General features: G+C 35.2%; 1 protein-coding gene across 1 annotated transcript; it reads left to right on the top strand.

Annotated features, from left to right (window-relative positions):
- The first annotated feature begins 5,080 nt into the window (after positions 1-5,080).
- LOC127119170 (transcription factor BIM2) lies at positions 5,081-8,363 on the top strand. The gene is made up of 8 exons (XM_051049352.1): positions 5,081-5,280; positions 5,378-5,512; positions 5,727-5,811; positions 6,179-6,248; positions 6,357-6,452; positions 6,537-6,955; positions 7,762-7,891; positions 8,083-8,363. The coding sequence occupies exons 2-8, from the start codon at positions 5,410-5,412 to the stop codon at positions 8,188-8,190; spliced, it is 1,011 nt and encodes a 336-aa protein (XP_050905309.1). The 5' UTR covers positions 5,081-5,280; positions 5,378-5,409; the 3' UTR covers positions 8,191-8,363.
- Positions 8,364-15,855: the final 7,492 nt, after the last annotated feature.

Genomic DNA, 15,855 nt, shown 5'->3' with positions numbered 1-15,855 from the left:
TATTTTAATATTTTGCGTAAACAATGTAATTTAAAAAAAAAATCACCTTGGTTTTATAATAAAATGAGGTGTTTAATAATCACATTTTACTATAAAAACACTCGTTAAAAAGATTTTACCCTAAGACTAACTTATATGTTGCCGCCCCAAAGAGATATTCATCAAACATCATTTTACCCTAGAGATCTGTTAGAAGAGTTTTGATGAATATCTGTTGGAAGAGATATTCACCACCGTCCATTTGATCATGAGTTACTACTACAGATCTCTAAGATGAATTGCAAGTGCAGAAAACAAAAAATTTCATTGGGAAACAAATCTCTAAAATCTCGGGTGGGACCTGGACATGGAAAATAAAAATTATCATTGGGAAACAGATTTTACATTTTAATATTATGTGTAAACAATCTAATTTAAAAAAACAGCTTATTCACCCCCGATTTTCTTCATGACCAAGATAGTTAAACATTTTTTTACTATATTCAACGCCCTAAGGGACATCAATTATTAAAGGATGTTGAATATTGAAAGTTTAACTTATATGAAACATGAAGCGCTTGAAACATAAAGATGTTTGGAAAAGTTCTCTAAGATGGATTGCAATAGCAGAAAATTACTCGGATTTAAGGTTTGTTTTCTTAAATATTTATTTGAGCATAAAATCATATATTTGAATATTGATTTTATTTATCTAACCCTTATTTTGTTTTGCTTCAGAATCAAATGCATGCAAGATCCGTAGAGAATAATCTTGCACCCGACATTTGATCTTCCCTAAGATTCAATAATTCGAAGATCTAAAGTCTAGATCTTCAAGAAATTTAATTTTTATCAAGATCCCTAGGGGATTTAATATTTTATCTATATCTCTAGGGAATTTGATTTTTATTTCAATATTCAGTATAAACAATGTAATATTCTGGGTAAACAATGTAACAATTTTAAAAAAAGAAAGAAATCATTTTACCCCTCGATTTTCAAGATAAACCGAGATATAAGATACGTTAGTTTTGAAAATAATAAAAGTGTTGCTGTTGGGGTTCAGAACCATGTATATATAACGTTACCCCTCAGTTTTTAAATCACCAAGGTGATAAGTGCCAACTTTTCATGACACCTTTCGTTACCTCGCTACTACAGCCGAGGTAAAATGCATTTCGCGTCTAACGTTAAAATCACTTTTTGCAGTAGTGGGTGAGGTCGTGCCCACTGCAGCTTACATACTAAACAAATGTCTAACAAATAGGCTAACAGATATCACACCAGAAGAAAGTTATTTTGGTGTAAAACCTAGCCTAAGCCACTTGAAGGTGTTTGGATCCATAACACATAGATATACGCCTGATCAGTTGAGAAGAAAACTTGATAACAAGTCAAGCCAGATGATCCTGATAGGATATATCTCATCTGGTGGATACAAACTGTTCGGCCCAGTGAACAAGCAAGTTATGATCAACAGGGGTGTGATAATAGATGAGCTTAAGAAATGGGGCTGGACTAAAAATATCAAGAAGTATTAAGTGAGAATCTAATGTGATGAACTAGCTAGTGAAGTTGGTAGAGATGTTTGACAAGAAGAAATCAGAGGTCAAGCAGGCACAAGAAGACCTCAAAGAACAAGAAACATGCCTGCAAGGTTCCAAGAATGTGTGATCACATCAAATAATGTGGTAGATGATGAATGTGAAGTAGTGCATTATGCCTTATATGCAAATACTGAGCCAGTTAATGTAGATAAGGAATTAAAAGACTCAAAGTGGATGCACGTTATGGAGGAGGAGTTAAAATCCGTAGAAGACAACAAAACTTGATCACTAGTTGAATTACCACTAGGTAAGAAGGAAATTGATGTGAAATGGGTGTATAAGGTGAAGCAAAATCCTAAGGGAGAAGTAACTAGACACAAGGCAAGACTTGTAGAAAAGGGATTTCTTCAAAAAGAAGGAATTAACTACGAATAGGTTTTTGCACCAGTTGTTAGGATTGAAACAACCAGGTTGGTTGTTGGTTTAGCAAACATGAATAACTAGTCCATGTGTCAGGTGGATGTGAAATGTGCATTTCTGAATCGTCCCTTAGATGAAGAAGTTTATGTAGCACAACAAGTTAGTTTTGTGAAGCAAGGCAAAAAAGGAAAAGTATACATGTGACATACAACTTTGTATGGACAAAATTAAGCTCCAAGAGCTTGGAAAAAGAAGATAGATAGTTTTTTAAAGGAGAAAAAGTTTATAAAATACATGATTGAGCATGTATATATGTTAGGAGAAGCAGAAGTAGTCTGCTTATACTATGTCTCTATGTAGATGACATATTGATAACAAACAATTGTAAGAAAGATATCGAAGATTTCAAAAGTGACTAGAGCATGGAATTCAATTTTTTTGACCTGGGTAACATTTCATATTTCCTTGGCATTAACTTCTACAAGAGTAGTAGAAGATTGATGTTGCACTAAAGAAGATATGCAAGCGAGATACTCAAAATTTGAGATGGAGGAATGCAATGCAACTTCAACACCAACTAAAACAAGGTTGCAAATGACGAAGGATCCAGACGAAGATGAAGTCGATCCAACATATTACAAAAAACTTATTGGTTCATTAAGATACCTCTGTCACATATAGCCTGATTTAGCCTATAGTGTAGGTATGGTAAGTAGATTCATGTAAAATCCAAAGACATTTCATCTTATAGCCACCAAGAGGATATTAAGGTACCTTAGAGGAACACTAGATTATGACATTTTATTTCATGTAGTAGATGAAGGAAAATGATGCAAACTTGTGGAATACACTGACTCTAGGTGGTGTGGTGGTGCTGAAGATAGAAAATTCACAGTTGGATATATGCTCATATTAGGTGGTGCACCAATTGGTTGGAGTTAAAGAAAGGAATTTGTTGTAGAATTATCATCATGTGAGGCTGAATACATAGTTTCCTCTCTATGTGCATGCCAAGCAACATGGATGGTGAATTTGATCAAAGAAATTATAAGGAAGAATCATGGAGTAATTAGCATGAAGATCGATAACATGTCTGCTACCAACTTGGCGAAGAATCCAATAACACATGAAATAAGCATATCGAAATGAAATTCCACTATCTAAGAGAACAAGTAGAAAATGGAAGGTTGAGCCTGGAACATTGCAGATCAGAGAATCAGATTGCAGACATAATGACAAAGGCTGTGCAAGTCAAATTTTTCAAGAGATTGAGAATAATGATGAATGTAGACAACTTAGACACAATGAATTAGGTGGTGTGTTAAATATGTAATTCTTTGTGTTAAGTAAGATTGTATTCGACAACGTCGAAACATGTATGAAGTTGTCTAAGAAGTTTACTTCGATAGAGTCTAAGAATGCGTATATTCAACAAAGTCGAATCAGCTAGAATTCGTTAGAGTTAACAGTTGAGTTAGTTATTTTAAGATTACTTGGAGTGCAAGTTATCTCATTATAAATAGAATGAGGCTCTATGTAGTTAAATAACTCATCACTCTGTAACCATTTTAAGATATAGTTCAGTGCAGTTGCACAATACAATACATTCTTCTTCTTCCTCTAAAATTCTATATTCTCTAAAACCTGAATTTATCTTTTCTTTTCATCTCTTCAAATCTAAATGCAAAGTAGAGTCATCTTGCAACCAGGATGTGGTTGATTCACTCCAACAAAGGGTGAAGAACAAGAGATACGATCAATTAGAAAGATTGATTCGGATTATCTCTAAGATTGAAGTTTAATTCCAACAGTTTGGAGGGGAAGGGAAAAGAGGACTTTGAAAAAAAAAAAGGAATGATTGAGTTAAAAGAATAGAAAGATTTATGAGGGAAGAGTTTCAAGGAATTTATTTTTATTCACAAATCAAAATCTCCCTAATTTGGGGGAACTAAAGAAAAATAAAATCGGAGGAGACATTTGAAGGATTTTGAAGGACTTAGACAAATTATTCAAATATAATTTTGTGTTATAATATTTCAAAATTTAAAGATAGGTTGATGATAAACATTTTTTTTTATCATTATATACAAAATCTTTTCTTAAAAAAATATTAAAAAATTCCTTATATATTTTTAAGAATCATTTTTCAAAAACCCCCCTTCTTCTAAGATGCCGATTAGATCAATCCCTAGTGGTACCTGCAAAAGTTACCACACAGATAAGATAAAGAAAAATAGTTTAGTATCCACTATATATATATATATATATATATATATATATATATATATATATATATATATATATATATATATATATATATATAATATATAATATATATATATATATATATATATATATATATATATATATATATATATATATATATATATATATATATATATATATATATATATATATATATATATATATTATATTATATATATTATATATATATGTATATATATTAATAATATATAATATATATAATATATATAATATATATATATATATATGTATATATATATATATATATATATATATATATATATAATATATGTGTGTTTTTTTTTTAATTTATTAGTTTTATTAAACAAATTATTATTAAAAATTTGTATGCATTTTAGTATAAATATTTATTTGTTTCTTAATTCAAGAATGATATTTTAAATTTTTTTTAATATTGAAAAAATTTAAAATAATTTAATAAATCATATTTGATTGATTATTTAAAAAAAAATACAAATAAATGAATATGAATATGAATATGGAGAGAAAAATTATTTAAGAACAAAAACCAGAGTATCCAAACCCAGCCCATTTCCTTTTCTCTTTCCTTCAAATTCCCAAACAATCTAGAGGAATAAACACAATTATCAATCTTGACAAATAAAAATTTGAGGAAATGTCTAGACGTTTTTAATATACATAAGATTCATTAGATCAAAATAGAAATACATGGACGTGAGAGATTTATTTCCAAAATAATATACTTATATTATCCACACCCATTAATGATAATTATTTTATAATTTATACATGTTTAAATTTAAAATATAATAATAATATAAATTTATACATTTATTAAATTGATGAATCATTTTATAATATTAAAAGATATTCTTTTGCCCTGTTACACTATTGAATAAATAGAAAAAGAAAAAGAAAATAGAGGAAAGGAAAGGAAAAGGGTTTATTGCCAAATGAAGAAGGCTCACGAGATACGCATGAGTTCAACCACATGCTAACTTACCTCTTCTCTCCGGTGGTGGTCACTCATGTCCTTTGCCGGAGACACTCACTCCCATTTCACCGCCGGCGTAGATCACCCTCTAAGGTTCCAAATCCAATTTCCATTTTTTCCCTTTCTCTCTTTCAATTTCTCATCTGGGTGTTCCCTTTTCGCTCAAAGTTTTCATTTTTTTTGGATTCAGAATTGTTGAGTGATACCCTTTTGCGTACAACAATGAAAGCAGGAAAAGTGAACCACGAAGAAGACGAGTACGATGAGGAAGACTTCAATTCTTCAAAAAAACAAGGCTCTTCCTCTGCCCCTAACAACAACAAAGGTACCTTTCATGTTTCTTCTAAAAAACATGTTCTTACCCTTTTCTAATGTTATTGTTAGATCCGATTATAGGCGTGTTTTTTTGTTTTTTAAGACGTTTTTAATTTTTTTGTTGTATTTATTTTGAAAAGGTTATTGAATTTGTTGGAGGTTACCTTAGTTTAGCATTTGAAATCTTGAAATGTTGTATTGGTTTAAATTTGTTGTGTAAGCAGATGGGAAAGCTACTGATAAAGCTAGTGTAATAAGATCGAAACATTCTGTAACCGAGCAGCGAAGAAGAAGCAAGATAAATGAGAGGTATGTGAAATACATATTGGTAAAAATAATGCTGGAATTTGTGTTGTGTTCTACATGAGAAGTTTACAATTAGTTTCTGACTGTGTTATTGGATATCCGCCATGGCGGCACTATTGTGGATATCAATGGCGGTTTTTTGGCTGGCAACAATGGTAAATATCAGCTGATATTGCTGGTTTTTCTGCTATAATCGACTATGCCGGAGCCACAAAGCAGCCAGTATGGCGGGATTTTGGCTATTCGCCATGGATTTCCATCTGCCGCCGATAACACTGGTTTCTGAGATCCATGAGAGATGTGTTGTTGAAGTTTTTTATAATTTATCACTAAGCTATGGAGATTGATGATTGGTGACATTTTCCTTCAGATTCCAAATATTGAGGGATCTCATACCTCAATGTGATCAAAAGAGGGACACAGCGTCGTTCTTATTAGAGGTACTTTTCGTAAACTTAGAAATACTTATCATTTTCATGTTTATATTAGTTGAGAATTTAGCTGAGCGTAAATCTTAGAATCTGTTGATTTATCATGTTTCTCTGCAGGTGATCGAGTATGTTCAGTACTTACAGGAGAAGGTACAAAAATATGAAGGCTCATATCAAGGTTGGAGTCAAGAGCCGTCGAAGTTGATGCCATGGGTAAATTTATTAAACAATATGTTTAGGTTCTCGTGCTTTTGTTGATTTATTGAGATAGAATGCTTACCTGCAACAATATTGCAGAGAAATAGCCATTGGCGTGTCCAAAACTTTGTTGGTCAACCTCCAGCGCTAAAGAATGGTTCAGGTCCGGCATTACCATTTCCCGGAAAGTATGATGAAAGCAACATTAGTATCTCTCCAACTATGCTTAGTGGTGCTCAGAATATGATGGATCATGATCTGAGTCGGGATATTGTCGGAAAAACAGCGGAGAGGCAACCTGATTTAGCAAGCAAGGGAATTCCTCTGCCCGTACTACCTATGCATGCAAACATGTCTGTTCCTGTCAGAAGTGATGGTGTGTTTTCCCATCCTCTTCAGGGAACTGTTTCCGATGCGCAATCATCTGAGTGTCCCGCAACTAGTGAACAACTGAATCAGCAGGATGAACTTACAATTGAAGGAGGGACAGTCAGCATCTCGAGTGTATACTCCCAAGAGTGCGTAATTACTTAATAATCTTCTTTTTATTCCACTGAAAATATTGATGATTGTATGGCTTATCAGATATTGATGTTTTCAACAACTACTAACTTCTAAAAATATTTCCTTTTGTTATGGTTTTAAAATTCAAACCACGTGGAGTTCTTTCTTTTAATTTTTGAATATGTCAAATTTTCAATTTGCTAGTCATTGTATGAGCTATAATCAACAATGCCTTACATTTGTCAATAAATATGTTCGTAAAGATCTCTCATTAATGGTATGAATATTTGACAATTTCAAGGTTACATGTGTGTTGATTTGTCCAGTTTATTACAATTCGTTCTCGCGTGTGATTAGCTTTCTTTATGAAAAAAGGAAATATGTCGGATTCAGTAGCTGCTTTGGAGGAATTGGCTAATAAGTTGAAGTTGTTCTACAAGTTTTTTTTGTTACCTAATGATTGTTGAATCTAGCAGCTTGCATGCTCGGCGCTAATTATTCTTTTTGTATTAAGTAACCCTGAGGACCATACCAAGTTTGCAACCTTTCCCAACGCTGTCACTTGCAGATTGTGGAAATTAGTGATTTGTTCAAATTTTGCATTACTAAAATGCTATAGCCTTTATATAACAACACTTTGTACTATCTCATGTCTAGCAGAATACTAGCGGTTTGTTAAAATTCCACTACGCAGTAGTGCTATAGAGCTGCTATATTCTTTATTTGACTACATTGGCCTGCCTATTAGGATAACACTGTAGCTTTTGTTGAAGTCTATTTGAACTTTTAATTGAGATGTATAAAATCATTTGTAAAACAGGTTGCTGAACAATCTAACTCAGGCGCTACAGAGTGCTGGGTTAGATCTCTCAAAGGCCAACATTTCGGTGCAAATTGATCTTGGGAAGCGTGCAAACAAAGAGGCAAGCGGCACAACCTCTTCTCCGAAGGTATATATAACGGCATTTTGTCTTCATTAATATTTGATCTTTTTAACATGAACTTAGGCTGGTTGAGCGTCAATTTTCTGTGCTCAGGAGTTATTATGTTAGATGAACTCGAGTATTTTTGTATAAATGAAGTTAATGATGCATTTTCCTTTGGGGTCTAATTATTTTGTTTATTCATTTTAATTATGCAGGATCATGATAACCCTCTTTCTGGCGACCAAAGCATTGCACATTTTAGAGATGTTGACATTAGAGAAGACTCGAGTCAAGCTCAGAAAAGAATGAAAACTTACAAGTGATGATGATTCATATGGCCTTTTTTATGCATCCAGATTTCTTACTTTGTTTCTATCCCTTAATTCCTTGTGGTTATTGTACATCCTCCCCCATTTGTTTGAGTTTAATTCCTCTCATGAAGGTCATTTTAAACATGCAAAAACCTTAATTACATCATTATTTGTGGAGATGATTAGATCTGAACTCTTCATGCAATGTTATTGCATATGTCATATTTTTTTGGTGGTGTTACAAATAACTCCATCAGCTCCTAGCCGAAAGTTGTCTTCAAGAAAGTTGCCATCTACATTGAATTTGATGAGACCTTGAGGAGGTGGTTTCAAATGTGTTAAAATCCGGTGCATAGATGTATCAGAGCTTTAAGATTGGCAAAGAATAATGAACTCTTCATGCAATGTCTAAGTCTTCCTCACCACTTCTTGAATATGCCAAGGATGTTATTCGAAAATAGTGCCACAAGCCATCTGCTTAACCCAAACTGTGTCATCCATTAGGGAGAAAAAATTCCTGTCTTTCCATTTGAAGACAAAGTTCTTTGGAATGAGGGCAGTCATGTAAGTATTGTAATTGATTTTTCATAAGGGACGATTAACGTGTGCAGCCTGGCGTAACTGTCATGTTGAAGTATTGTCTACATGCATTAGTTGGAAACTGGCGTAGCTGTCATGTTGAAGTATTGTCTACATGCATTAGTTGGAAGAAGGGCGTTATATGAACAAAGCCAAATAAAATGTTGTATTTTTGCAGAAACTCTGAGTTGCCAAAATCATCTCATCTTGAGCAAAAATAATACGGGAGAGAGCAGAGCCACCCTAAGATACCTGGATAGGTTCCCAAGTACCACGTTGACTTTGTAGAGGATCGCCTTGGCATAGTCCTCTAGTAGGTCTGAAATTATTCGTCCTAGCACCATTCCACAAAACTGCCAAGTTCTTAGAGCAAACATAACTCATGATTAAAGAGATTGTAGCTAGAGGAAAATCTCTAAGAACTTTCAATTGGTTTTTTCATACGCCTTCTCAAAGTCAATTTTAAACATAATATTGTTGGTGCATAAGGTGAAAAAGATGAAGATGGAGGAAGAGAGAAAATAACAAATTCTAACAAATTTTCGATAACAATTCCACTAAGGGTTACACACAGAAATTGGTTGCACACACAAAGAATCAGACAAATACTAATAAGATTTACAAAGTTTGACATGTTGCAAGATACTGAAGTAGACTTTGAGGAAGAAGTTGTTTAGTGTACCATGTTAGTAGACTCTGAACCAGTGAGTATTGAAGAAACTCTCAAGAAGAAAGTGCGGTTGAAGGCCATGAAAGAAGAACTTGAGCTTCTGAAGAGATTCAAGATGCTGAATTGTAAGACTGTTGTCACACTTGCAGAAACAAATCACAAACTGGATTCTGATTCTGAAGGTGATGATGTAGATGCCACAACTTTCAAGCAGTTGGTTGGCTCTTTGAGGTATTTGTGTAATACCAAACTTGACATTTGCTATGCAGTTGGAATGGTTAGTAGGTTCATGAGTAAACCAAAGTGGTCTCATTACCAAGTTGTTATCAGGATTCTAAGGTATATAAAGGGGACTCTGAAGTATGAAGTTTTGTTCCCTTCTAGAGAGAATACTAATTCAGAACTGATGTGTTACTCATACTCTGATTCGTGTAGAGATAAAGTTGACAGAAGAAGTACTTCTGGATATTTGTTTAAGTATCTAGGAAGTCCTATTTCTTGGTGTTCCAAGAAGCAACCAGTTGTTGCTTTGTCAACCTGTGAAGCTGAATATATTGTGTTAGACGATGGACCTAGATCTGGAGGGTCGTGAATAGATTCTACGTTAAAAATTTATCCAAAAATCTGACTTAAAAAAATTTATGGCGCAAAAATAAGTTTCAAATATTTTTCGGATAAAAAATTGTCTAACCGAACCTACTATTGAATAACCTAGATATGCGTAAAGGTGTCAATGTTATGATAATAATCCACAAGTCAATCAACAAAAATTAAGCACAACTAATTGAATACTCAATAATAGTAAAAGTCTATCTCCAATGATATCCACACACAATAAAACTAAGTCAAACAATTTGTCGAACACCTGATGTGCGAAAAACAAAGTTTGGAATTTTATATGGTGCTTGTTGTTCTAAGAAATCCAATCACAATCAAATGGTTAGTGATCAATACAACAAAGACAAGATTCAAAATGTAATCAAAATTATGATCCAAACTATGTTGATTCGGCAATCAAACCAATCGATAATTTGCGAATAAAAAAATAAAAGAGATAGAGAGAGAGAGAGTACACAAGGATTTGCTTAGACAGTTTCCCAGTCGATCTCGCTATGGACACGTCTGCCCTCAATTCAAATTTGAATTGAGATATTATTATAATAAATCTTACTTTGCAAATGTATGTGTATAAGATATGAGAGATCAAACTCCATAAACCCTAAGTTTGTTCTTGACTCTAGCACCTCCAAAAACCTTGATCAAATATTGATCAAGACACCAACAATACCGATTCAATTCACCTATTGTTGCTACTTCCTTGCACGACCTTCTTGTCCCAAGGCTTTCACCCGACTGAATTAATCCCAAGCGCACACTTGTTGAGTCCAAGATTTGTCAAACGATCTACCGTTTCACGCTACTCCCTTGCACGACACACCTAGTCCCAAGGATTTCACTCGACCGGATCTGAATTGCACAATATTATTCAAAACCTTCAAACCATAAAGATCTTGAAGGAAAACCCCACCTCGATTTTCTGATTTGAATCCCTCAAAGATCTCAACCCAATATTCCCGGTACAACAAACCTAATTAGACGTTATCAATCCTAATCTAGATGGCACCCAATCAAAAAATGATTATGTGTAGTTTGATTGTGTGTATGCATAGATTAAATTGAAGATGATGAGATGCTTCGAAATCATGCATTCATGTAGGTTTTACTCACTCTAGAAACCTTACCAGAGAATGATTCATGTATATGGTATTTATATGTATGTGACCAATATAAAGAAAAAGTAATGCAAAAGGAATGAAAACTAAGGCAATTTTTCAATGTTTTTGATCAATAGGTCGACTTGTATGAGCCATGTGTCGACCTATTGAAGCAATGTGTCTACCTGTTCAAAGCCATGTGTCAACCTATCAAGGCAATGTGCTGCCTATAGGTCGACCTGTTTAGTCACCGCATAAAACAAAGCCTACAAACTTTAATAATGCAGCTATGTGTCGACCTATCCTACAATGTGCCGACCTATGCATTTACCAGATCATCTATGTGTGCGCATGTGTCAACCTGTAATATGAAATTTTCACATAAAACAAGTTTCTCATGAACAACATAATATTTTGATGCACAACTCTTTTCCAAACCATTTCCAACAATATTGACATGCTTCCTAATGCAAGAATGCTAAAGTGCATACCGTCCAATATACATAAACTCGAATTCCTAATTTTGACATCATATAAAACCTATCTAAACAAAATAATGCACTCATATACTTCCCCTTTTTGATAATAGAAAAACTGGAGACAATTGTGTTCTTGTTCATGGAGTTCAGATACTTAGATCTTTCGTTCTTCAGATAGTTGTCTGATTATAAGCTCTTGAATAATATTTGATTTTGCATTCCTCATATGTAATGAGCTCTAAAGACTTCATATGATAGATCTTCTAGATTCAGAGTGTCAGAGCCTCGTGTCATCAGAGCGATGCTTTTTGATTTTCGTTCAGCTGTTCTGGACTTGCTTAACGCTTAGACTTTGTTTCTTCAGATGTTCTAATCATTAGAGCCCCGCACACTTAGAGAATTTTATCAGGGTACCAAAGTGTTTCATCCTTTGTTATCATCAAAACTTAAGGATAAATTGCAGAACTGAAATCTTATTATAACAATCTCTCCCTTTTTGATGATGACAAAACTGTAGACTTTTGATGAAACAATGATACTTTAAAATAATAAAAGGAAGATAAATACAGACTCAGATGTATTGTGACTCCCCCTGAGATAGACAATCTCCCCCTAAATTTGATATTTTAGGGTTTAGAGGTTCTTACCAGATCTTCTTATGTTGCTTAGCTTGTTTCTAAGATGTTTTACTCAGATCCTTCCCGCGAGAACTTTAGACAACATAATATTTTGGAATGTGAGAGGTACATTGTGAGGCTTAGATATTACTTTCATTAGAAGGTTGTTAAATTATTTCTCCCCCTTTTTGTCAGACTAAAAGAAAAAAATTAGCAAAAAAAAATCATTGGATTAAGTAAGCAGGTACAGAGGCAAGAAAAACAAGAACAATTAGAGGAACACAAGAGAAATACATAGCAGAAATCCTAAGGTACCTAAGGGTTTGGAGGAGGTGGCATCCTTTAGAGCAACTGAGTCAGGATACTCTAAATACTTGAGTTGACAGAGTCCTATTGATCTAATCTGGCTCTTATGATCTGTTGTTCTTTCTGGAGTTCCTCTAGAGTTTTCAGCACCAATGGAGCGAGATCAGAGACAGATGACTCACCCTGAGTCAGAGCCACATCTTTTTCCTTGGCGGATTCTTCCGCAGCAATGCGTGCTGCTTCTTCAGCGTCAACCTTGGCTTTGGCTTCAACTTCAACGGCAATAGCCTTAGCGGATGCCTTGTCTTCTGCTTCTTTCCTTGCTTTCTCTTCAGCTTCCAGTCTTGCCTTTTCTTCAGCTTCCTGGCGAGCTTTCTCTTCAGCTTCTCTATCCAGACAAGCCTCGAGCCTCTCTTCAGCTTCTCTGATGTATCTGTTTCTAACTTGTTCAGAGAGGCCTTTCAGCTTGAATACCTTAGATATCATCCATCTGATAACTCTATTCCAGTGATTCCTCACTTCAGAGGGATTATCACTTAGTTTGGATTTTTCAGACAGTGAGTTGAGCTTCTCCGCTGAAGACTCAGAAAATAAAGCTACTGTCTCTTCCAGGGTGGGGAAAGTTGGTTCAGGGTTATAGGCTGGAGAGATAGTTTCTGGTTGGGTGGGGTTGGTTCCAGTGGGAGAGTCAGAGGTTTGTGTAACAGGGGTTTCAGGGGGAGGTTCAAAAGGTGAGACTGTTTGTGGTGCTGTGGGATGTTCAGATGGGAAAGGGATTAAGGTTTCTAGCTCAAATGGGTTTTGATTAGAGAGAACGTTGGCTTGGAGTTGAGCTAGTGTCGGGGGATGGATGATCAGTTGGTTCTGGCTGGTCAGAGTCAGAGGATATGTCATAGTAAGGTGGAAAGGAGGGAGTTGAAAAAGGAGGTGAGATTGGTGCATTGAAGAGTAAGGCCTAAGAGATGGGGAGTGTTGTGGTGGTGATATTAAAAGGTTGAAGGGGAGGTGAGGGTGGGTTAGAGTTATGAGGTTCAGAGGGATTTGGGGTGAATGTTGTGGATTCAGAGTTTGTGTATGTAGAGGATGGTTGAGGTAGAGAGGAAGATAGTTGCTTTAAATTAGAGTGTAAGAGAGTGTCAGAGGGATCTGACTTACTTGAAGTAGAGGAGACCAGAGGCATAGGCGGTCTGGTTTCTGATGGTTCTCCTAGCTTCAGAGTCTTCTTCTTTGACTTCCTTTCAGAAGGCTCTCGCATCCTCTTCATGAAGTTTGATGGATGTTCAGGTAGCCAATCCACTGAAAATTCAGATATGTCTACTCCTTGAGTTGCCAGATCCTGGAGGTAGTAGGCAATGACCTCAGGAGGATCTATCTTGGAGAATAGATAGAGACCATTTGGAATCTTTCTCTGATCCTTCAGAGCTTCCGAAGACGTATCCAGAGTTGGCCTTGCTAATACCCTTCAATAACTCTCATGCTTTTCAGATTCCTGGCATTCATAGGTTTGTCGACGTCTACGGTCACATCTTCCATCAGATAATGGGATATCAGATGATCTACTAAGCCGCTTTCAATTAGAACATCAGAAACGAGTCTGCCTAGAGGGATGTAGTTTCTAGGTTCCATGTGATTCCTTGTGTCTCTGACTGAATCCCTTAGGTATTTGAAAAGTAGTGCAGGGAGATTCAATTTCAAACCTTTGTGAAGGCAGTAAAGGATACACTTCTGGTCGGTGTTGATGTAGTCTAAGGAGTTTGATGCTGGGCGGTGGTGAATGGTACCCAGAATAATCTTCAACCACACTTTTAGATTTTGTTCCCACCATCTTCCGTTAGAGCTTTGTTTGAAGATGGTGGGAACAATTTCCTAAGACATGTATCTTGCCCTAGGGTTTATGTTGTAGATTCTTCTTCCCCTAATTTTCTCCATGTTCAGAAGTTTTGCAATTGATTTTTCAGTGCTGACCATCTTCACACCCAGAACATATGAGAAGATACAATGGTCATCTCTACGAATCTCCAGAACTCCTTGACCAGAAAAGTATAAATGGGACCATAAAGCCTCTGAAAGCAAGTTACCCAACCTTGTTTCTTCAGTTCTTTAGTGAGGTTGACTCCATTTAGCTTCATATTAACAAAATCCACTAGAGACTCACAAAGGACTTTCAATTTATCAAACGATGTTGCTGGGTTGATGTGAGGTGGTCGATCAAGAACATGAGGTTCCTTGTAGGCAGTGATAGATGTTGTAGCAGTTTCAATAGAGGTTTGCTGAGGAGCGTTGGCAGGTTGTTCAGTAGCTTCCATCTGTTGTGAGTAGTTGTACACTTGTTGTTGGGAGTCCATTTGAAGAAGATGAATGTTTGAATGTTGAAGAAGATGAAGAACGATGAAGATCCTTGGAGAGAGTTTAGGTAACAAGGGTTTATGTGGGTTTGTGAGTGAAAAAGTGTGAGAGTGAGAGTTGTGACAAATATATACACAAAAGTTAGCATGCAAAACGACATCATTATATGAGAATAGTAAACAACATAAATTATTTTGCACATAAATTTGAGTTGACACGCAAGAGGGAAATTAATTTCTGCTAATGATGGATGTCTAAACCCAAAAATATGCACACTCGTCAAGGAGATCTCAATAGTCTGGATCTTGAGTTCTGTGTTAGACAATTGTCTAGAAGATCCAAGATCAGACGCAAGAGAGGCCACATGTTGATATATCTGACCTCAAGAAAGCCAAGAGATTTGATCCTGAGGATTTCTAATTCAGATTACTTCTAACTGGTAGAGGTATCAGAATCTGACCCAGATGCTAGATAGATTTTAAGTTAGAACCTATTTTGACACTTCAGAGAAGGAACACATGCTTTATACTCATTCTGGACAATCTTCCATGTTTAAATGTTTTAGAATGAGTGAGAATCTATCTTCAGCTAGGAGTTTTGTGAAGATATCAGCCCATTGGTGGTCTGTATCAATGAATTTTAAAGTTATTACCCCTTTCTGAACATAGTCTCTGCTAAAATAATGTTTAATTTCTATGTGCTTTGCTTTGGAGTGCAGAATAGGATTCTTACTTAAGCATATGGCAACAGTATTGTCACAAAAGATAGGAATGTTACTCTCATATATCTGAAGGTCCTTTAGTTGATTCTTCATCCAGAGCATCTGAGTAGTGCATAATGAAGCTGAAATATATTATGCTTCTGCAGTCGAGAGTGCTATGGTTGATTGTATTTTGCTACCCCAAGAAATGAGGTTTCCTTCTAGAAATTGACAGTTTCCAGATGTACTTTTTTGTTCCAATCTG

Source organism: Lathyrus oleraceus, chromosome 2, assembly GCF_024323335.1.
Source record: "Lathyrus oleraceus cultivar Zhongwan6 chromosome 2, CAAS_Psat_ZW6_1.0, whole genome shotgun sequence".
Lineage (NCBI taxonomy): Eukaryota > Viridiplantae > Streptophyta > Magnoliopsida > Fabales > Fabaceae > Lathyrus > Lathyrus oleraceus.
The sequence above is the reverse complement of the archived record's forward strand: the minus strand, read 5'-3'. Positions and strand labels throughout refer to the sequence as shown.

What these genes read in the sequence shown, in the direction of transcription:
- LOC127119170 (XM_051049352.1), top strand. Translation starts at nt 5,410, where the DNA reads ATGAAAGCAGGAAAAGTGAACCACGAAGAAGACGAGTACGATGAGGAA. An exon ending in CAGCGTCGTTCTTATTAGAG is followed by an intron (nt 6,249 to 6,356) that starts GTACTTTTCGTA and finishes GTTTCTCTGCAG; the next exon opens with GTGATCGAGTATGTTCAGTA. An exon ending in TCGAGTGTATACTCCCAAGA is followed by an intron (nt 6,956 to 7,761) that starts GTGCGTAATTAC and finishes TTTGTAAAACAG; the next exon opens with GTTGCTGAACAATCTAACTC.